Here is a 20,748-nt window from a genome sequence, read left to right as displayed (position 1 = left end):
GGACGAACCCTCGGGGGGCGGGGCTTAACGGCCCCGCGGCCGTGAAGAATCCTGGGGCGGAGCGCGGGCCTGAAAGTGTCTAGCGGTAGTTCTCAGGCTGCTTGCGGTTGAGACCGCAGGAATAGCGGGAGCGCAGCGTTGCATTGGTACGGGGACCAGCTAGGCTGCTAGCCGGGCCCCTTTTGGGGGCAGTACAGGGCGTTATGGTCCCAAGCCAGAGGTGACTCGAGGTGCGCTGGGCACGGGCTTTCTGAGCCCTGTTCTCTCAGCGCAGCCTTCTCTACTCTCGGAGAGTAGAGTAGGGAATGGGACGACGGTCACGATAGAGAGCGGGTCCCCTGGGCTCTGGGCGGTGCTTGACCGTATAGTGGAAACCCATAGTTCCCAGACCGAAAGAATGCTGCATTCTCTTAGCCCTCCTTTCTGAATGGTCCTAGAAAGATGAACCACTCAGGACATCTCAAGCTCACGCCGGATCTATACAAGCAAGACTTGATTCCTGAGTTTAGAGGTGATTAGAGGTGGCAGGGCCAGTATCCTGACTTTGGTCCTAGCTCTTGGGAGGATCAGTTTTGCCTCAGGACTGTTGTAATTTTGGAGGCCCAGATACATCTTAGACAAGTGACTAACAAACCTTTTTTATTATTCCCACATCAGAGTTGTCTTTGGGATCCTCTCTGAGGAAGAGCGGCATCCCTGGTGAGTTCACCTGGGCTAATCTCGGCTGGAAGGAGTACTCCTAGGAGTTTTTGTGATTAACTCCCCTCTTCCCAGAAAAAAAATTTATACACAGCCCCATAATGTAAAGCTTATCTGTTCCACCTGAAGTGGACCCAGAGTGAAGTCCTTGGGATCTATGTGGAAAGCGACCGTGTTGTTTACAGGAAGGAGAAATCAACACAAAGGGCAGGATAGAATCATTGTGTAATGCCTATCCTGCACCCACTCCACAACCCAGGGAAACCCACTTTGGCCATGTACAAAAGGTCTCTCCCTATGGTGGATGGCCCTTGGAGGTTCCAGGTCTTATGCTTAAGTCAAGATAAGGACTCCTTGTTCAATAAGACTTGTCAGAACAGTAGCCCCACATGGTTTTCTAGAGTCCAGAGGACCCCTACCATCAAGGACCATCCTGTGGCATCCCAAGCAATCCACATGGCACTGAGCTCAGACCACTACCAGCGAACCTACCCCCAGCCTCTACCCTCCCCACTGCCTTCCAGGGGCCCTCCCCAGTAATATAGAGGAAGCAAAGGCGAGAGGGTGGCCAGAGGCTTTGGCAGAGTGACATTTATTTGCCAGGTTCAGCAGGTACACAGCCCACCGACCTTCATACACCAGAGCAGACCCACAGGCATGCAGGGAGAAGGGCAGGACTACCCCCGAGTGCCAAGCGAGGGCTGGGACCAGTGTGGCTGCCTGCCCAGGCTCTAGTAGGGTCTGACAAAGGGCACCTGCCAGGAGCCTCCATTAGGAAACTGGGGAGCTTTATTCACTCCCTAATTCCAGCAAAAGCAACTCAGCATGGCCCAGAGACACCTGGGCCTCTCTCTAAGCCTTGATAGAAGGGGAAGTGGGTCATAGACATAGAGAGTGTTCCTGTCTATTTCACTGTTGAATTGAGAGAGCAGAAAATCTGGCCCCGTGAAGGGCAAACCCCCAAATCAGACTACGGGACACTGCCAGGCAGCAGGCCCCCTGCCTGGGATGGAGAGGACTGTGGACTGAGCCTAAGGGAGCCCAACTGGGAAGAGCCAGCAGCAGCTGTCCTTGTTCAGCCCACGGTAAGGACCCAGCTAGGCTGGTACACTAGGTCCTGGGTCTGCACTCCGCCCTCCCAGATCTCATGGCCACATCCTAACTGCTCCTCCTTCCCCTTGCAGGCTCCTGAAGCGCAGGACCCAGGAGGTCAGGAAACAGCGCAAGGGTCTTAGGAGAGACATCCCAGGGACAGAGGTGGGAGCTTCTACCCCCAACTCATTCTCTTTCACTCCTGAGGACCCCCATGGCTACCAAGCAGCGCCCCCAGCCATGTGACCCATCTTGTCTTAAAGCATTCTGCCCGAGATTACAGCATTCTCTATATCAGCCTGTTTCCACTCCTAGAGCAGCCCACACACCACAGGCACATACCTTCATGTGCAGGAGCCTAAGACCGCTGACAGGGCCTCGCTGGAGGACCAGCTCTCAGGGCAAGGCCACCCAATTTAGGGCCTGGGAGAGGATGGGACCTTCAGGGCCTGCCTGGGTGGGGGGGAACTGTGAGGCAGAGAGGGGAGGGGGGCAGGGGAGCAGGGACCTCCTGAGTATCCCTAGAGCAGCATCCCACAAGAAACAGAAACTGATGAAGCTAGCAAAAGACAGAAAAAGCCACAAGGAATCCATGCAGGGGCTAGGGCTGGTCCCGCCTCTGGCCTGCCCATCACTCACGCACATACACACAGGAGATGAGACTGGTCTCCTGCGGCCCCCAGACATGCCCCATGCTGGGAGGCAGGGGCGGGGGGGGAGCGAGGGCATCATGCCAGTGACTCTATGTACAGTGAGAAGCCCCTCATCCACTCTCCCACCCTCCTGCCCATCCCCCGCCCCCCACAGCCTGCCCCCTCAGCTGGTCTCCACCCTCCGAGACTCCTGGGCACAGCCAGCAGCCTCTTCCCCTTTACTAGAGGGTGGAGCCTGGCCTGTTGCGCCCCCTGGGGCTGTGCTGTCCGGCTGGGTCAAAGCCGGCTCAGGGGTGGCAACAGCCTTGGCAGCCGGTGTGGCACTACTTTGGGTGGTGGGCACGGTGCTCTCTTCCACGCCTGGTGTGGCTCTCCCATCAGTGGCTGGAGTAACACTTCTGTCAGTGGCTGGGGTGACACTCCCATCGGTGGCTGGGGTGATGCTCCCATCGGTGGCTGGGGTGACGCTCCCGTCAGTGGCTGGGGTGGTACTGCCATCTGTGGCTGGGGTGGCACTACGGTCGGCGGGGGCCACGTTCTCGCTCTTTGTAGCATCACCCGCTGTGGCTGGGGTGGCACTGCCCCCAAGGGCTGAGGCAGCTGCACTTGCAGCCGTGGCCCCGCCTGCAGCCCCAGGGGTGGCAGTGTCTGTGCCTGGAGCAGACTGGGCTGCAGCCGTGCCAGACTGCTCTGGGGCCCTGAGCCGTTTCATGAGGGTGGTCACTCGGACAGCTTTCTGAAAGAAGGACAGTGGAGAGAGGCTCAGAGTGAGGCTTATGGAAACTGGATCTGTTTCTTCACAAAGGCCAAACCCAGACCATTCCATGAGGCTCTGGCTGCCTCTGACCACCCCAGGGCCAGGGACCCAGCTGCTCAGCACACCTGCCTAAAGGTCATAACAGTGACTACAGCTACACCTGATGGTTTAAGAAAAGCCTGTGTATGTCTGCAGGGGTGTGATGCAGGCAAGAAACTGGTGCCAGAAGGAGCACTGGGGATCAAGCCAGGAAAGAGAGCCATCCAACCCTTACCTTCCACTTAGCTCTGGCAAAGTTCTTTTCAATCTGGGCACAGACACCATCCTTAATGTTCTTATCAGAAGCAGCATTGCCAGAAATCCTGGAAAGGGTACAAGTGTGTCTAGATCTGAGGGCATACGGCCTTCATGGAGACTGTGCCCAACCCTTTCCTTATAAGATCCTAGGCAGACCCTTGAGCTGGCCTGAGCTCTGGGTACCCCCCTGCAACCCAACTCAAGGCCTCAAGGATGGAGACTGCTAGGTGTGAGGAAGACAGAGGACAAGGAACCCCTGGCCTCTCCTCCCATCCTTCCTGCCTGCCCCCCTGCTCCCTGCTCACCACTCATGGGAGATGGCCTCTTCTGCAGTGATCCGCTGGTCTTGCTCCACCTCCATCAGCCTTGTGACCAGGTCTTTGGCTGGGAGAAAGCCAGGGAGAGTCTAGGCATGGGCACCCCTCTCATAGTCTAGAGGTGATGAATGGGCTCGGGGATGGGATCAGAGTCCAGCAGAGAAGGTTGACAGCAGTCCCCCACACCAGCCCTTTACTCTGCTCTCATGCTGGGTACCTCCTCACCTGCCTGTGAAATGTCATCCCAGTATGGAGAGTCAAACTCATAATCGCCAGCCAGGATTTTGCGGAAGAGATTCTTGTCGTGGTTCTCATAGTCATCTTCCTCTACCTCCTCATAGAAAGGTGGATTCCCTGAAAGCCTGCATGGGGGCCCACACTCAGGGTCATTCAGGAAGGCCATGGATGCAGACCCTCATCCCACCTCACTGCCAGCCTGTTTGCCCACTTATCCACTCACAGGATGTACATGATGACTCCAATGGCCCAGCAGTCCACAGGGCGTCCATACCGCTGCCGGCCTACCACCTCTGGGGCTGCAAACAGGATCCATCTGCTGGTCAGTATCAGCCTTGGCCTGGCCTTGTACCACCCACACCCATTTGCTGGGATGGGGACTTCCTCCTCCACTACCCAGAGCCAGTCCTTGAAGGCTGTGTCCCACCCTGCCCTGCCCCACTCCCTGCTTGCCCAGGTATTCGGGGGTCCCACAGGGCTCCTTGATGAGGCCATTCTCTAGCTTAGCCAGGTGAAAGTCGCTGATGACGATCTTTGAGTTCTTCAGTCGGTTGTAGTAAACCAGGTTCTCCAGCTGCTCCAGCCGGGAATGGCATGCGGGTGGGCAGATGAAGACACCATGAAACCCTCAGAGGCTGGACCATGGCCCCAAAGTGCTGCCCACCCCAGCCCCAGGCTAGCTGCCAACTGACCCTTCAACCTGGTTGCCGGCCTCACCTTGAGGTTCCTGTGCACGATCTTGAGTGAGTGCAGGTAGGCCACTGCCTCCAGGACCTGCCGCACCACGTTGCTCGTGTCTCGCTCCGAGTAGTAGCCCTGGTCCAGGATCCAGTCAAACACCTCCCTCCCCGTGGCCCTGAGGGACACCAGCCCCTGAGCCTGGCGTGGGCAGGATCGGGGGTGGGGCAGGAGTACATGGGCAGGCTACCGACACCAGGCAGCTGGCTGGGCAAGGCACATGGGCCTGAGACCCCAGGGGTACAGAAGTGGGGCTTGCCCTGGCTGCAGAGGGCAGAGCAGGTATAGACCTGGGAGGACTAAGGACTCCTGGAACCCCAGACCCACACTCACAGCTCCAGGAAGATAAAGTACTCCTTGCGAGTCACAAACACATCCACCAACTGCAGGATGTTCGGATGCTTCACCCTGGCGGCAGAGAGAAGAGCCAAGCCCTAGAGCTGGGAGAAGCCCCTCAGAGAGGCTTTGGTGGCCACTGTGGGCCACAGCACACTCACTGGCCGGAGGCTGGTACTGCTTGAGGTCCCTGGCCCTCGAAGCCCTGCCCTGCTTCCTCCCCCCCCCCCCCCCCCCCCCCCCCCCCCCCGTCGCCACGCCAGGGCCTCACACTCACATCTTGAGGATGCCTATCTCGTTCTTTGCTGCCTTCCGCACCTTGCGGCCATCCCGCTTCTGGAACTTCTTGCAGGTGTGCAGCTTGCCTGTTGTCTTGTCCTTGGCCCGGAAGATCTCACAGAACTCCTCACTGCAGCCAGCAGGCACTCCACTCAGCCCTGGCCTCAGCATGGGCTGTACTCCACTCCTCTTTCCCCAGCCCTGGCCCGCCCACCCTGGCCCAACAGACCCGGCACTCACGTCTTGATGACCTGTCCCAAATCATATCTGTCAGTCACCTCCGATGGCTGGTTATAGTTCTTCTTGTCGCCCAGAGTCACACACCCAAACGGCATTGCCGGGCTCTGAGCTGCAGACAGGATAGGGTCTGGTTCAGCTGTCCCACTCCCCACTTCTCTGCACAATGTAGAGGTTGTCTTTGGGAAACCCCAGCCTGGCTCAGATCAAGCCAGAGGCCAAGTCTACACCAGGAAGGGCTAGAGGGTGATCAGACTGGGATCCAACCCCTGCCTTTTTGGCCATACTTCCAGCCACTCAGCTTGGCTGCCCAAGCTATAGCAGCCCCTGCTTATGAAAAATATATTAAGCTGACATATCCTAGACTCATTCTGCATTATGTATAATCAAAAAGAGATTTATCAAATGATTGATTTAAATTTCAGTGATTTCACAGATGAAGGGGGTTGTAGCTACCCACCAGTCAGAGTCATCTCCGCAAATCTAAAGATGCCAGGCATTGGCAAAGATGTGAAGAACATGAGCACTGCTGGTGGAGAGCAAGTTTCCCGTTTGCAAAATAGTTTGGTGAAGCTACTGAAGTCGAACATTCCCTAATAACCAGCAGTTGCACAGCTGAATATACATCCTACAGAAACATACATTTGTGCAGCAGGACACTCATACAAGAGTGCTCATGGCTGCAATATTCCGAATTGCCCCAAACTGGAAACAGCCCACATACCCATCAGCAGCAGGATGTATTGTGGGAGAGTCACACAATGGAATATTATTACACAACAATGGAAATGAGGGGAATGAGGGAACTACAGCTCTACCCAACCACATGGTCAATCTCACCAATACAAGTGTTGAGTGAAAAAAACCACAATACATAGAATGTGAATCTATTGATACAGAGTTCAAAACAGGCATCACTAATCTATACTGTTTAAGGATACAGACATACTGGTCAAGCTATAACACTAGGAAGTAAACACCATGAGACCTCCTAAGAGAAATAAAAGAGGTTGTGATTGGGGGGGATTCTGGAGGACCTGTTTCTGAACCTGAGTAGTGGTTTCACAGGTCTGAGCTTTATAATAATTTGGATAAATGTACATACATGTATCGGGTTCATTCCTAGATTTTTGTTATATTTCACAATAAAAAATGTGAGTAAAAATTATGGCCCTACATACTGCCGAATACTTGATCGCTATCAAAAAGAATAAAATAGATCAAAATGTGCTGCAGTAAGAGAGTGTGAGAAAAAGCAGGGGACAGAACAGTGGGTGAAGGGTGCTACACTGGGGTAAATTTTTTAAACTTTATGTATCTGTGTACACTCAAAGTCCTTTCTGGAAGAAAATAAGAGTCCCTTTGGGGGAAAGAATTGGGTGTCAGAGGGGCAGATTTATTCTGTTGCTGTTCAGTCGTTCAGTCGTGTCCGACTCTTTGCAACTCCATGGACTGCAGCATGCCAGGCTTCCCTGTGCTTCACTGTCTCTCTCAGACATCATCCATTGAGTCAATGATGTCTACTGTTCATTAATTTTCTGTTAGAATTTGTACTTTGGTTGTTTTTACTGATTTAATAAATACTGCATTCAGGCACAGTGCTTGGGGTATTCCTCAGAGGGAGAACCCCCATCTGGGTAGAGAAGCGAGGAAAGGCTTTGAGGAAAAAGCAGCATTAAGGCTGGGCCTTAGAGGGAAAGGATTTGCCAAGAGGTGTGCAGGGGTAACGGTCTGGAAAAGCAAGACAAGCCTGTGTTGTGCCTCGCTGCCAGGGCCCACAGGAGACCTGGCCATTGGGCCCAGGGGAGAGGCCTCTGGTCACGGGTGGCTACTCCAGGCAGAAGGAGGAGCACAGCTGACTGCATTAGGTTCCAGGCACTCTGGCACCTGGAGCATGGCACCCCACAGATCTGCCACCCTGCCAGCCCAATACCTGGGATGCAGGGTGGACTGGTGCCCACACCCGCAGGAAAAGGCCTTTGCAGCCCTTGCTCAAAGGTAAACCTCAGGAGGAGAACTGGTGAGAGAGTCTGGACCTTCCCAGATCTGACTCAAAGTTGGCCTCCTTAATGCCTGGTTGGTGTGACACTGAGGTGATAACACGCTTCACACAAAAGGCTGCATTCAAACCGCTCTGCTTTTGACTGTGCACGGTCTCTCACCAGCCTGATTAGCACTTGCTGTGCAAACGCCTGGCCTGGGGCCTTGAATACCTAGGTGCCCTGCCTGAAATGATTCACAGCCACAGGGTATGGAGGAGAGAGGACACTCCCACCCGAGGAAGAAGCTTGCTCAGAGGGACTCTGCCAGCTGGGGTCAAAGGCCAGGACCCACACAAGCCCCTTGGCCGGCCCTGGCTGGTGCTTGCTTCCTCCCAGGAGGAGGTTACCTGCTTCCCAGGGCACCCAGTCCTGCAAATTCTCCCTCAAATTTGCCCTCTGCATTAGGGAACAAATTCCACCATTCCCTCACCCAGGTTCTTTGGGCTCAGGGCACAGAAACGCATTTTTCATCAGCGTGATTCAAGCCAGGGCTTAAGCCATCTTGTGAAGTACTGCAGAGGCAAACAAGAGAAGCTTTGAAGATCGTCCCCGACTGCGTATCTTTGCCACTGTGGTCACAGCCTGGCTCCTGCATCTGCCGGGAAGGAGCATGTGGCTGGAATCCCACTCTCACAGCTGAGAGCAGAGGCGAGGCCACCCACCACTGCCGGCCACCCATCTCTAAGGCCTAACAATCTGAGGGAGGGGGCTTGCATCAGTTGCCCTGATGGCTCTGGTGTGCAGCGATTCCCTTTCCAGACTGCAATCCAAGGGCCCTTTACTGGGTGGGAGGGTGATACCTCAACCTGAAGGTCCCCTCAGAGGGCTAGAAGGGACCTATGGCTCAGCTCTGCTGCTCTGCTTATACCATTCCCTCTGGCAGGAATGCCCTTCCCCCCACCCCAAGCCTCCCATCAGTATCCTATTTGTCACGGCAGAGTTATTTATAACATTCAAAATATCAGCAACTACCTAAACAACCAACAACAGGTGACTCGCCAGCTCAACCGTGTCCACACAGTGGAGGAAGTGTGGGCACTGTCAGGGGCACTACCCATCCTGGCCTCCCTGTGGAGCAGCCTCCACGTGAGCCGGGTGCCAAGACCAAGGCTAAATCTCTTCTTTCCTTGTGATTCCCAACGTTCTAAGGTTATTTGTGCCACAGATCGTTGGCGACCATCCTGAGGTTCCAGGTTCAACATGGCCCTTTGCTGAGATAACTTCCACCACCTCCACCTCCCCCCAACCCCACGCCAATAGCTCCCTGCTCAGCCATGCAGTGTGGGAGGTTTCGTATATGCCTGTCCCTGATCTTGGCCCTGCTTCTGGTCGTGCGTATGCACTCAAACCTGCAGGGACCCAGGGCCAGTCTTGGGGGTCTGTCTCCACCATGGGGACCTCTGCTCAGTCACATCAACCTGGAGCCATGTCCTGAAGCCTCATGGAGGAACACACCTGCCTCCCCGCTCCCATGGCTGCCCTGATCTCAGCCAGTCACTACCTCCCTTCACCCATCTAACTGCACTCACTCACCTCCACCCGCAACCTGGCCCCAGGGCGAAGAGAGGAGAAAGAGGGCCCCTGCTTCCGATTAGCATCTTGGTCCCTTCCACCCCCACCCACTCTCCCATCTGCTACCCACTGCTGCTGCCTAGGAGGCTGCCGGTGTGTGTACCAAGCCCCAGGCACCTGCTTGCAACAAGGGCAGCCCTGGCCCCAAAGCTGAGAGGAGCAGCTGAGACATCGTCAAGAACAGTAGAAGGCCAGGCAGAAGGCCTGGACAGCCCAGAGTCAACATCCAACAGCACAGAGCTCCCTCCCAGTGACATGGGACCCTGGCTGGACCTCAAGTCCACAGTGGGACAAGGGAGGGCACAGAAGTCCCATTGCAGCCATTTCCCTAGAGACATGCTGCCTTCCATTCTCTGCAGAGAAACTGACTGGCGTGCACAGGGGGTGGTCCCAAGGGAGCTTGGGGGAAGCGCAGAGCCTGGGGAGCCTCTGAGGGGCCTGAGGGCCAAGCATTCCCTAGCTACTCAGGTCTGGACCCCTCGGGCAACGCTGATGGAGCCTCAGCCTATGGGTGCCTTGGTAATAAAGGGTCCCAAGCAGCCCTATTGCAGCCTAAGGAAAGTCTGGCCCAGGGGAAGCCTGAATGGGACAGAGGCCCCTCCAGAGGTCCAGGGGTCCCACAGAGTCCTGGCCCCTCCTCCACTGGGGTCAGCCTGGTTCCGGCCCCACCTTTCATACCCATAAACAGGAGTTTCCTGCCACCCTGGTCCTCTGCCATGTGGGGTTCCAGATCTTGCAGTAAATCTAGGGAGGCCAGGAGGGGCCCAGGAGGCCTCCAGCAGCCTCCCAACAACTGTGGGCAACACCTCCCGATTTAGTGGCAGCTGTGAACACCAGCCTGAGGGCACCCTCTCCCCTTCCCTGCTGTCTACTTTCAGGACCAGAGCTGGGTTTCCTGTTGTAATCGACATGCCTTGGTCCGAGCTCTGCCCAGCGTGAGGCAGAGATTTCATCCACAGGATGGGTAGAAATAGAGACCTCACTCTCAGGTCTGTGTCAGGAGGCAGAGTCAAGTTTTTCGTCTACCATCGAGCTGCATGAGGTAACTGGGCAGGGGCCTGCCCTGGCTGGGCCTTGGTCACTAGTTCCGGCTGCTGACTATCTCCCATCTAATGAGAGCGCATGCGGGGTTGGGGGGAATGCTCTCCAGTCTTGGGGTGGGCATACAATCCAGTGCTGTCTCCAGAAAGTTAAGCCTTCAAACATGCAGGCTAAGCCAAGAGCCAACTGACCCCTTCCAGGCACCCGGGTTCCAAGCTTTGAGCCCCTGAAAGAAAACCCACTGGGGGCCCTGCTGTCCTTTGAGTGGAGGAGCGGAAATGCAGAGAAGGCCTTGGGAGTAAAGGGTTGCTATGGTGATGGAAGTTTTTAAAAGGGGGGAGGGGTAAGGAGAGGTGTTATTCAAACCCCTTCTCCAAGAATTCCCTGAGACTTCTGTCCTGATTCCTTCCCTATGGGTTCTGTGATCCTGGTCTTCATCAGGGAAGAACTGGGAGACTTTAGGAAAGAGGGGCAGGGCCACAGAGAGACAAAGGCACAACCTGCGGTGGAAGGTGGGGGGTAAAGAATTCATATAGTAAAAAGGATGCAGGCACAAGGACACAGGAGAAAAGGTGGGCTGGGGGTTTTGAAGGGGCCTATGGATGTCCAGCAGAGCCCTAAGGTCTCCGTGACCATGTGCTCTGTACACCTGGGCCAGGAGCTGCCCCTGATGCCTAGACCTTTGAGACTGACCCCTCCTGTATCCCCCTAGACACTGAACTTAGTGTGGGAAGAGGCCATCTGTTGTGGTCCCCTCGGTCACAACAGTTCCTCAGCCCCTCTCCCTGTCACCAAGGCAGCTTAGGTAAGGCAGGTCCAACATGTCGAAGGCACAGGCATGGGGGATGGAAACGAAGCTTGGAGACCTGGCTGCTTCCCTTTGCAGCCCCTCCTGTCAGCTGACCCAGCTCTGCCTGGACGCACTAGCCACCCCCACCCCCATCTGCTCTTCCCTAGAGGCCTTGGGTCCCCAGGGCCTCTCTGGCAGCTCAGCCTCATTCCCTGCCACAGCTGCCCCCCTCCCCAACAGTGGATTTTGCCTGAAGGCCAGAAACAGCACCCCGAGCAGTCTAGAAACAGGATAACAACTGCACAGCATCCTCCCCCCCTCACCGACTCTGCCTCAGTTTCCCTGGATAGAGCTCACTGACTCTGTGGCCTTCTCCCAGGGCAAGGACTGCCCACCTGCCAGGACAAGGATGGGAGAGGAGGGCCAGCAGCTGATATAGGAAGAGGTAGCTGATATGGGAGGAGGATCCCTACCAAATGCTGTAAACGAAAAAGAGAGAGACCTCTGCTCCAGCCCAGGGCCCAGCCTGACACAGAGGGGAGCAGAGACACCAATTTCTCAGTTGAGGAAAATCGGGCCCAGCAGGTGCCTAAAGCTGACAGGAATTGACTGGGGATGGGGGACAGGGAGGACACCAGGTCCCTGCAGGTGGTCCTTGGGGGGCTCAAATCCACCCTTGGAGGAGGGTGGTTGGCCAGTAGCTGGACTGCTGCAGACTGAGCTTTTGGTGATGGACAGAGAGCCCTGCTTCCTCGGAGGGAACCTGGTGAAGCAGGCTCTGCCTAGGGGGTGCAGACAAAAGCAGTTTGGCACAGCTATGGGGGGCTGGGAGAGCCTAGGGTCTCTGCCAGATGCTACAGGCAGGGGAAGGCAGTCTCACTCTCTCATTGTTCACCCTGCCAGCCGGGGGCCCTGCTCCCCAACCGTGCTGCCACCCTGACCCCCTTCCCCAGTGCTGCTGACTCGCCCCCGCTGGCACAGCAACACACATGCGGGAGGCACACGTGTGAGCACCAAGCCCCGCACCTCCCGGCAGAAACATGTGCGTCCCCCACCCCCACCGCGCAGCGCTGGGTCGGTACCCTGGACCCCCGGGGAGGCCTCCGAGTTAAGGCTTGGAAGCTGGATCTCGCCTAGGGGGTTGCTGGTCCCCAGGGTCTTGAGCCTCCTCCCCCACCCCGCGGCAGCCCCGCCCAGCCCCCTTCAGGTTGTCGCCCATAAAGAACTCTCGTTGTCATGGAAATTAGTGACTGCTTAGCCGGAGGGGGGGGGGGGGTCCGGGGGCAGTTGGGAGGGGCTGGAGGCGGCTCTGGGAGTCCAGAGGGACAGCTGAGCCCTCGCCCCTAACCCCCTGGGGCAGCTCAATGTTGGAAGGTTACTGTTTTCACAATTAGGAGCCCAGCGAGACGAGGGATGGGATGGGGGACAAGGAGGGGAGATTGGCTTGGACTTGAGTCTCAGAGGCTTCCTTTGGGACCCCCGAGCCGTCTGAGGTGATGGGGAACTTCAGCCCAACCCCGCACGCCCAGCCCTGGATCTGCAGAGCCCGCGTACTCTGCCGGCGCCAGGACCCCAAGCCCTTGCAGCGCCCCCGCGCACTCGGCTACCCAAACCTCGAGCCAGAGACCCAATCCCTTAAGACCTCGCAACGTGCGTTCCGGGGGCCCACCCCCTCCCGGCTCACCCCGCACCTGCAGCGCTGGTCGGTCACAGGGAGGATGCGATCGCGGGTTCAGTGGGGGCGCCGAGGGCTACGGGGGCGGCGGGCAGAATCCGCTCCGGGCACGCGGGGCAGACGCGGCGCCAGCTGCAGCCACTTCGGCTCGCGAACCTCCAGCATCTCCCGCCGCTCGCCGGCACCGGATTCGCACCCCGGGCCGGGGGCGGGCTGGGGGCGGGGCTTCCCTCCGCCGGCTCCGCCCCTACCCTGGAGGAGCCTGAGCCCGGAATCCCACTCGAAGAAGGGCTAATGAGGGGTGGCAGCAGAGACGGTGAGCACTGGCCTGCGCGGCCCGGGCCAGGCTCTCGAAGGTTCCCTTAGGCTCTCGGACTGACCGGGCGACAGGGACTGGAGGTACCTTATGATGTTCATTGTAAGAGGGTGCGGCAGAGTAGAAGGTATGAGGAGAAAGCCTGAGTCCTGGAACTGCACAGGAGTGTCTTGGCAGGTAGTGGTCTCTAGGGTACTGGCACTCTGTCCAGCCCCCAAACTGAGTGAAAGTCTCTAAGTCGTGTCCGCCTCTTTGCGACTCCATGGACTATAGAATCAATGGATTTCTCCAGGCCAGAATACTGGAGTGGGTAGCCATTCCCTTCTCCAAGGGATCTTCCCAACTCAAGAATGGAACCCAAGTCTCCTGAATTGCAGGCAGATTACCACCTGAACCCACCAGCTCCCAAAACTTGACCCAAAGAGCAGAACCCACTAAAAAGAACTAACTGGGCAGTCTCTAGGGCAAGCTTCACTATAGACTGGTCTCCCCTAGCTAGTAAACACATGGGGGGGTGTGTGCTTGCAAGCTAGGGACCCAGACCTTGGTGCCAGTCTCTCTGCCCACCCTCCCATCCCCTCCTGCCAAGTCAGAGCCTTTCCCATCTCCAAGTCCCGGCCAGGGTGGATGGCCCAGTCTACCCCCTCCAGTGTGCCTCTGAATTTCTCAAGCTCTGAAAGTTACCTATGATAAGGGTAGACTCTGCATTCTTTCCAGTTTAATCACCCTTGAGCACTTCCTGAGCAGCATCACCCCTGGTGGCCTGGGCTAGGATATGGGGATACAAGAGAACTTACAGCCCCCTGGAGTCCCAGCAGACCTGTCCCCTGACCTGAGAACCTGACCTGACCTGAGAACATGCCCCCTGGTTGAGAACTGCCAGGAGGAGGCTCTGCAGGAAGTCCTTGGCCATTTCTCTGTCCTTTGTCATGGATGCAAGTGGACCAAATGCTTGCCATGCCACCCCCCACCCACGCCCAAGCCTTAAGGCCAGTGTCTGAAGGCCAGACTTAGGCTTGCCTGGAGCTGGGCCCAACCTCAGCTGAACCCTTCTGACCCCATCCTGGGTGGGGTCATCTCCAAACCTTTGGCCATGAGTGAGTCTCTCCTGGATGGTTCCCCGTGGCTGCAGGTGTCCAAGTCAGGAAGCTGAAGCTGGGGCTGGGGCTGGAAGTCTAGCCTGGGACATGACTACTTAAGCAGGACCCATCAGTATCTTTCTCCTCAGGGGGTGTTGAGGAGCCCTTCACATCCTTCCTGGCTTGGTCACAGCCTCTCAGCTCCCTGGGCTCTGGGTGGTCTCAGTTACCACACCAACTCCACCACTGGTGAGGACTCTCCTGGTGAGCTGGGCACAGGCCAGAGCCTGTGTCCTGTCTCCGGGTGCTCAGTTCATGTCTGCAGAATGAATGAATGGCCTAGCACTCAGTGCTTCCTGCTGTCTGCCCACTGTCATTGAAACAGTTCTCTGAGTTGTATGGTACATCGGATCCATGGCTTGCCAACCCCACACATCACACACATTTTCTGCCTTTCCTGAAGATCATGGTGGAGACGTGGGGCCAAGGAGAAGCTCCAACGTGGGGGATTCCGAGGCAGGGGAAGAGGTGGCTCGCTAGAGCCTTGCCTGCTGCTGGCAGTGCTCCACCTCTTCTGGGTCCCGTGCACACTCCATGTGCCTGTGGGTGAGCACGTGGCAGGGTGTATGTGCACACGTGTGATGATGTCTGTGAGTGTGCGCTCTTATGCCAAAGGAGATGGCAACAGCACAGTGTGTGCAGTGGTGCCCAGGGGCATGTGTTTGCATTCTGTGTGCACCCAGGCATGCTTGCGTGCATGTGCACATGGACGCTGTAGCTAGCTAGTCCTGGTCCCCTTCCTGCCTGACACAGGCCTCAGGATTGGGGAGTCCGACTCAGGGTGTGAAAACTAGACTCAGGAAGAGGGCAAACCGTGCCCAGGGGTGGGGTGGGCTGTGATGACCCTATATCATTGGCCATTTGTAGTCTGTCCACAAAGGGCCATCTCTCACTCTCAGGTATGTGCGGAGATAGCCAGGTCTCTGTCCTTTGTGGAGAGGGCACCCTAAAGATGAGAACCCAGGGTTGGGACCGGGGTATGGCTTGTTCCTCAGTGCTCAGCCAGAGGGGCACAGGCAGGGCAGGGCCTCAATATTTTGGCTTCGGCCACCAGCTGCCCTCCAGAGAGGAAGTAGCGACACAGCCGAGTGCCTCCTCTCACCTCTTCCTGGCCATGGAAGACACAGACCTTTGTTCCTAGCCCCACTCTTCAGAGCTAGACAAGTCAGGGGCCATGGATTCTAGCCACTCCCTGACCAATGGGAGGCCCTTTAACACATAGTGGAGTTTGGGACTAAAACAGAGCAGTTGGCGTTGGCATTACCCCATAGCCTCTATTAGGATCTCCTAACGAGATCTGTATCCTATTCACCCTGTGGGCAGGGGTTGGCCCGGGTTGGGAGACAGAGGAGGCAAAGGGACCCCCCAGTTGACAGTTCTGGCTCCCACCAGAGAGGCAGGATAAGGTGGGAGTCTCCATATCCACAGAGGCTACAAAGGAGCCTCACCCTCCAGCTCAGTTTGTATCTTCCATCCAGGACCCAGGACTTATGAGCCCCCTACCCAGAGTTCCTGCCCCACGGCATCAAAGGCCAGCACTCCTACTCCTTCATATTCTGACTGGCTGACAGAAATCCCTGCTTACCTAGCACAGAGCTCCAGCCGTGGTTTGGACTTCAGAGGGAATCTGCACTTTCAGGTTAGCTCCCCCAAGAAGCCCAGATTTTGACACAGACCCTCCCTTGGAGGCAACAAAGCTCCAGGCCTCCCAGCCATCGATGGAACTGTTTGGCTATTGTCGATGTTGCTGACCTCGGCCCCCATGGAGGACCCAACATGAGGGAAGGCAAGCAGTCTTTTCCTCTGGAGCTTGGGGAGGGGGCTCCCCCACCCCTTCGTGACTCACTCCAGGCTGTGTGGGTTATTTCATTATGTTTGAAATTGCCATGGCAACTAGCTGGCAATCAAGGGTAATTGAGCTTGTCACCAGGGCAACAGGGCAAAACCCACAGCAGCCACTCTCTCTGGTTGCCCTTGGGGTGCAGTAAAGGTCAGGCTAGCCCAGGGCCAATGTCAGCCAAAGGGCTCTGGGCCTCCCTGGAAAGGACAGAATTGCCAAGGCCCATGGAATTCCAGTGTGTAGAGGAGGGTGTACCTTGGGAGTGCCAAGGCCCCCATCCCTGACCCCATGCCTGCAACCCCTGCCCTTCTCTCCGCCACCCTGTGCCTAAAATACGCCATGGTAGTCAAAGCAAGCAGAAACAGAACTTTTATGTGCTCATAGATGGTACTTGTAAATGGCCCATGGGCCCTCCTCGTCATACTCACGGCGGCTGAGCCACAGGCTCTGGAAGGAGTTCCGAGACGCCATGATGGAGCCTCCGAGCCAAGCAGTGACGGCTCGGTGTGGAGAGCCCAGCACGGTGGTACCAGGGCCCAGCTCCTGTCTCAGGCGCTCAGGAAAGCCAGTCAACAGGGTGCTCCCACCGTCCAGCACCACATTGGCCAGCAGCTGCTCCTGCTGCTTAGCCTCCAGCCGGCTGATACTGAGGAGGGCTAGCTGTGGAAGGCCCGGCTGATTGACGCCCAGCAGATTGGGTTGGAAGAGAGCCTCTGGGCAGCAGAAGCGCTCAGAGCCCAGTGTGATGACCTGCTTGTCCGGAAGCACAAAATCCACCTGGGTCTGGGACTGCATGCGGGCTAGCTCAGCCTTCATGTCCATGGCCACGTAGCACCAGGTCTCTTTAATCCAGTTGACCAGCTCTGCCTTGAGTGGTGATTGGCCACCTGCCAGCAACAGCTGAGCCAGGTGTTCCGTAAGGTCGCAACCTGCCAAGTCCAGCCGGTAGGTGTCAAGGGGGGCCAGATCCCCAGTGACAATGGGAGCCACGTAGGACGTGCCATGGCCACTGCCCAGCACCAGCCCGGTGGTGCGCCCGTAAGCATAGAGCGCCAGCAGGGCCTGGTGCACTGTCTGCATGGCTGGCACATGGAAATGCTCGAAGAGTATTTCAGCCACCTTTTCTCGGTTGGTGCGCGGGGAGATGGGTGAGTCGGCCACAAGCACAGCCAGCTCCTCGGGCTGCACGCCCAGCCTGCAGTAGAACAGGTGCTGCCATAGCACCTCCAGGGCATCCCAGTCAGAGACCACGCCTCGATTTAGCATTGAATAGGAGGGCTCTTGCTTCTCGGGCACCGTGTACCTGGGCTGGCCCTGGACTGGGTGTTGCAGCAGTTGCACGCGTGAAGGCAGCACGCTGAGGACGTGGTCTTCTCCAGCCAGCCCGCATTTGGTGAAGCCTGTGCCTGTGTCAATCACCACGGCAGCCATGTCCTGGTAGGGGCCCAGCGAGTGGCGGCAGAGCACTGGGGACCGTACGGCCAGAGCATCCATGGTGGGCACCAGCTCATAGCAGGCCCCGCGGAGCAGGCTGAGGTGTGCGACCACTGGCGAGTGGGTCATGTCCTCGGTTGTCAGCTTGAATTGGGGACCCTGGAGCTGAGTGCCCACTGTGACCATGGGCAAGACCTTGCAACCGGGGCTGGGTGCGGTGATCGCGATCAGGGAAAGTTGCTTCTCCTGCACCTTGGGGGAGCTGCCATGCTGCCAGGACAAGAGCCGATGTATGCTGGAGCTTTGGGCAGCACTGGCACCAACCTTTTCTCTGTTTACATAGACGCAGGTCTCCTCGGGGGGCATCCGGTGTACCTCCACATGGGTAGGCGGGCCCAGTGGCTCACCTTCTTGGCCCAGGGTGGAAGCCTGACCAGGCTCCCTAGTGGTCAGGGCACCCCTTGAGAGAGTGGGCTCACTGGAGATGAGGGGTTCTTGGGAAAAGGGAGGCTGCCTGGAAATAGGGGTTCCAGTGAGAGGAGGTTGAGCAGGAAGCGGGGGCTGCTTGGTGGAGGGGGCCTGCTCAGCTAGTGGGGGCTGACCACCAAGGGGGGTCTGCCCAGCACGTTTGACCTGAGGGCTGTCAGGGTGACAGCTCTCTTTCTGATTGTGGCTGCCTATATCCTCCTGGAGTGGGGGTCTGAGCACCTCCTGGTTTTTGGCTGCTGGCACCGGCTCTGTGGTCTGCTCTGAGCTCATCCACTGTTGTTTCTTGGTCTGGTCCAGAGAGGTGTCCTGCATCCCAGGGGCATCCAGCATCCAGATAGTGTGACTCCCTTGGTTTTTTTCAGCATCAGGTTTGGACCAGCCAGGATCATGGGCATGGCTCAGGATGCTCTCTCCAAATTGGAGTGGCGTCCCCAGTAGAACAGGCCCTCCGAGCATCCCCATCCTCATGGGTGTCTCAGCACCAGTGGAGCCTTGTGATTCCAGGTGGACCCTGGCCTCTTTGGGAACCAGGGCCACCTCTCGGTAGCTTCCCGATGAAAGGCTGGAGGGCACAGGGCTGGACACCACGGCCGTGGTGGACCAGAAGCTGGAACGATTGCTGTCAGGGGTGAGGATGGGCATGGGCAGTGGGCGGGTGGGTTGCGTGCTTTCGGAGGCATAGATGGGTGGGTGGGTGGGCATGAGGCCCACCAACACTGCCTGGGAGCCCATGGGATCATGACACAGCAGCCCCATCCTGGTGTTGCCTGTGGCCATGTCAAACACCAGCACACGGTCTTCCACAGCATCCCATAACTGGCAGGTAGGGGCACTGGAGGCAGGTATCTGCATGGCTTCCCTGGGAGGTACTGGGTCTGGGTTGTGGCCACTTAATTGGCAGGCAGATGGCGGCCTGCTGGAGCAGGGGTTGTTGCAAACATTGAGGGGCTGCTGACTTTGCTGAGTGCTGCGGATCTCCTGGCTGTCCCTCTGGCTCTTGGGGGTTCCTGGGGGCCCTGAGCCTGGTTTGGGGCTGCCTGGCCTAGAGATACTGACCAGGGGCTTTTCCACTTGGTTCTTGGGATGCCTGGGTAACACTGGCCTTTGGGTAACCTCGTGTACCTGGCTCTGGTCCGGGGATTTGTTTAGGGTGGGTGCTGGGGTGGGAGGCTCCTCCTGAGGATGGAAATTCAGTTTGTTCTGGCAGGATGTGACCCCTTTGGAAGAATCCAACTGGACTGGCCACTGGTTGCCATATTTCCCAGGCAAGAGGTCTTGGGACAGGTCCTTGGTGGTAGCTTTGGTATCAGTCAGGTGGTCAGGGTTGCAGGGATAAGATTCTGCTCCTGCCATTGAGATTGGATCCACACCTGGAGTACTGGCCCGGGTTGGAGTTGGCGTTGGAAGAGCCTGAACTGGACCTGGGCCCTTGCCCTGGCCCTGATCATGACCTGGAGCCAGAAAAGGACCTTGGGCTGCAGGTGAGCCATCCTCCCCTAAAGGGATATATGGTAGCCATCGGCTCTTCCTAATGCCCGCTGGGGCAGTCTGCTCCGGGCTGCAGGGGCCTTTGCCCCAGCCTACAAGGACTTTAGCTGGAGTCTTGCCCTCCCCCACCACCTGCACCTGAAGCCGGGAACAGTAGAGTCCATGCTGGGCCGTGTCACTGGTGGCATCACCGTGCGTGTACACCGGGAGGGCCGGGGTCCTGGTCTCCATGACGAGATGTGTTCGGGCTCCCACGGAAGAGCCTGGGAATAAGCTAGTGGAGCGGAGTCTCAGGGTGTCCTGGGAGGCCCTCTCATAGCCACATTGGGAGGTAGCCTCCGTAGGCTCCCGGAGGTGCTGGTGACAGGGCTCATGGGTGTGGGCCTGGGAGGCTGAGCCATAGGCCCCATCAGAGTTGGCCTCGGTGGACAATGGCACCTCATGCCTCGAGGATGTGGATCCTGAGTTTATCCATGGTCCCTGGGATCCTCTAACGCCACCCCCCAGCTGCTGGCTGCCAATTGAGGGGTGGCCCTGGGGGCCCGATGGATCAGGGCCCCCCACTTGCTTGGTGACTTCCATAGTCCTGCTCCATGCCCTAGGTGCCCTGCCCCCACTTCATTGCCATGGCAACCCCACACATCATAGCACCCCCATGACCTGGGGGAGGGTGAGAGAGTGTGGGAAACCAGGGGCCCCACCCCCCTGAGGAATGGGGGCCTGCCCAGGGAATCTTGGGTAATGGGAAGAGCAAGGGATCCCTGTGAAGTCTGGCAACCCTACACTGTCCTCCTCTCTGACAGTCAGGTAGTCACTCTGCCCAGGCCAGCCCAAGAGCGAGGGTAGAGCTCCTAGAGGTGAAGGACGGTATAAGGTCAAGGGGAAAAAGTGTTGGCAGGAAAGACGCTGAGCGAAGCCCCTGGGTTCCCATTCTACCTCAGATGCCAGACTTGGCTCTTTTTCCCCATTTCCTATGTGGCAACTTGATGCTTAAACCCTGACCCACGGATGCCGTTCGAAGTGTGTGAGGCCCGTGGGGAGAGAGAGGAGGCCAAGCCCCTTCACCACTCAGTCCTGAGAGCCGGAAGTGGGTGAGGGGCCCAGACTCAGGCTCTAACTCCCCTCCCCCATGTTCCCCGGCTCCTGCTCCAGGGACAGACGCTCCTTGGCAGTCTTTCTGCTCCAGATGGTTTTCCTCTGCCTGTGCCTCCCAGAGCCCCCTCCCCAGAGCCACATGTCTTTCAGGCCCAGCCCAGTGTCCCACAGAGGTGGGGATGGGG

General features: G+C 57.5%; 2 protein-coding genes and 1 long non-coding RNA gene across 4 annotated transcripts; 1 reads left to right on the top strand and 2 right to left on the bottom strand.

The window, feature by feature from the left end:
- The first annotated feature begins 30 nt into the window (after positions 1-30).
- On the top strand, positions 31-1,982 carry LOC112581130. The gene is made up of 3 exons (XR_003105553.2): positions 31-146; positions 658-699; positions 1,884-1,982. It is a non-coding gene; the product is annotated as an uncharacterized LOC112581130 (long non-coding RNA).
- CAMKV (CaM kinase like vesicle associated) lies at positions 1,973-12,946 on the bottom strand. 2 transcript variants are annotated; one of them, XM_025272166.2, is made up of 11 exons: positions 12,772-12,946; positions 5,646-5,754; positions 5,404-5,535; positions 5,124-5,198; positions 4,770-4,908; positions 4,506-4,626; positions 4,276-4,351; positions 4,041-4,177; positions 3,804-3,882; positions 3,476-3,563; positions 1,973-3,180 (listed from the first exon to the last, which is right to left on the bottom strand). In XM_025272166.2, the coding sequence occupies exons 2-11, from the start codon at positions 5,738-5,740 to the stop codon at positions 2,608-2,610; spliced, it is 1,515 nt and encodes a 504-aa protein (XP_025127951.1). In that variant the 5' UTR covers positions 5,741-5,754; positions 12,772-12,946; the 3' UTR covers positions 1,973-2,607. The 2 variants fall into 2 exon arrangements, with proteins under 2 accessions (XP_025127951.1, XP_006053344.1); XM_006053282.3 differs by having other exon boundaries at positions 1,974-3,180; positions 12,779-12,946.
- A 3,463-nt stretch (positions 12,947-16,409) lies between these two features.
- Positions 16,410-20,748, bottom strand: LOC102396653. Its single transcript, XM_025272392.2, has one exon. The coding sequence runs from the start codon at positions 20,048-20,050 to the stop codon at positions 16,436-16,438; it is 3,615 nt and encodes a 1,204-aa protein (XP_025128177.2). The 5' UTR covers positions 20,051-20,748; the 3' UTR covers positions 16,410-16,435.

This window comes from Bubalus bubalis, chromosome 21 (genome assembly GCF_019923935.1).
Source record: "Bubalus bubalis isolate 160015118507 breed Murrah chromosome 21, NDDB_SH_1, whole genome shotgun sequence".
Taxonomy (NCBI): domain Eukaryota; kingdom Metazoa; phylum Chordata; class Mammalia; order Artiodactyla; family Bovidae; genus Bubalus; species Bubalus bubalis.
The sequence above is the reverse complement of the archived record's forward strand: the minus strand, read 5'-3'. Positions and strand labels throughout refer to the sequence as shown.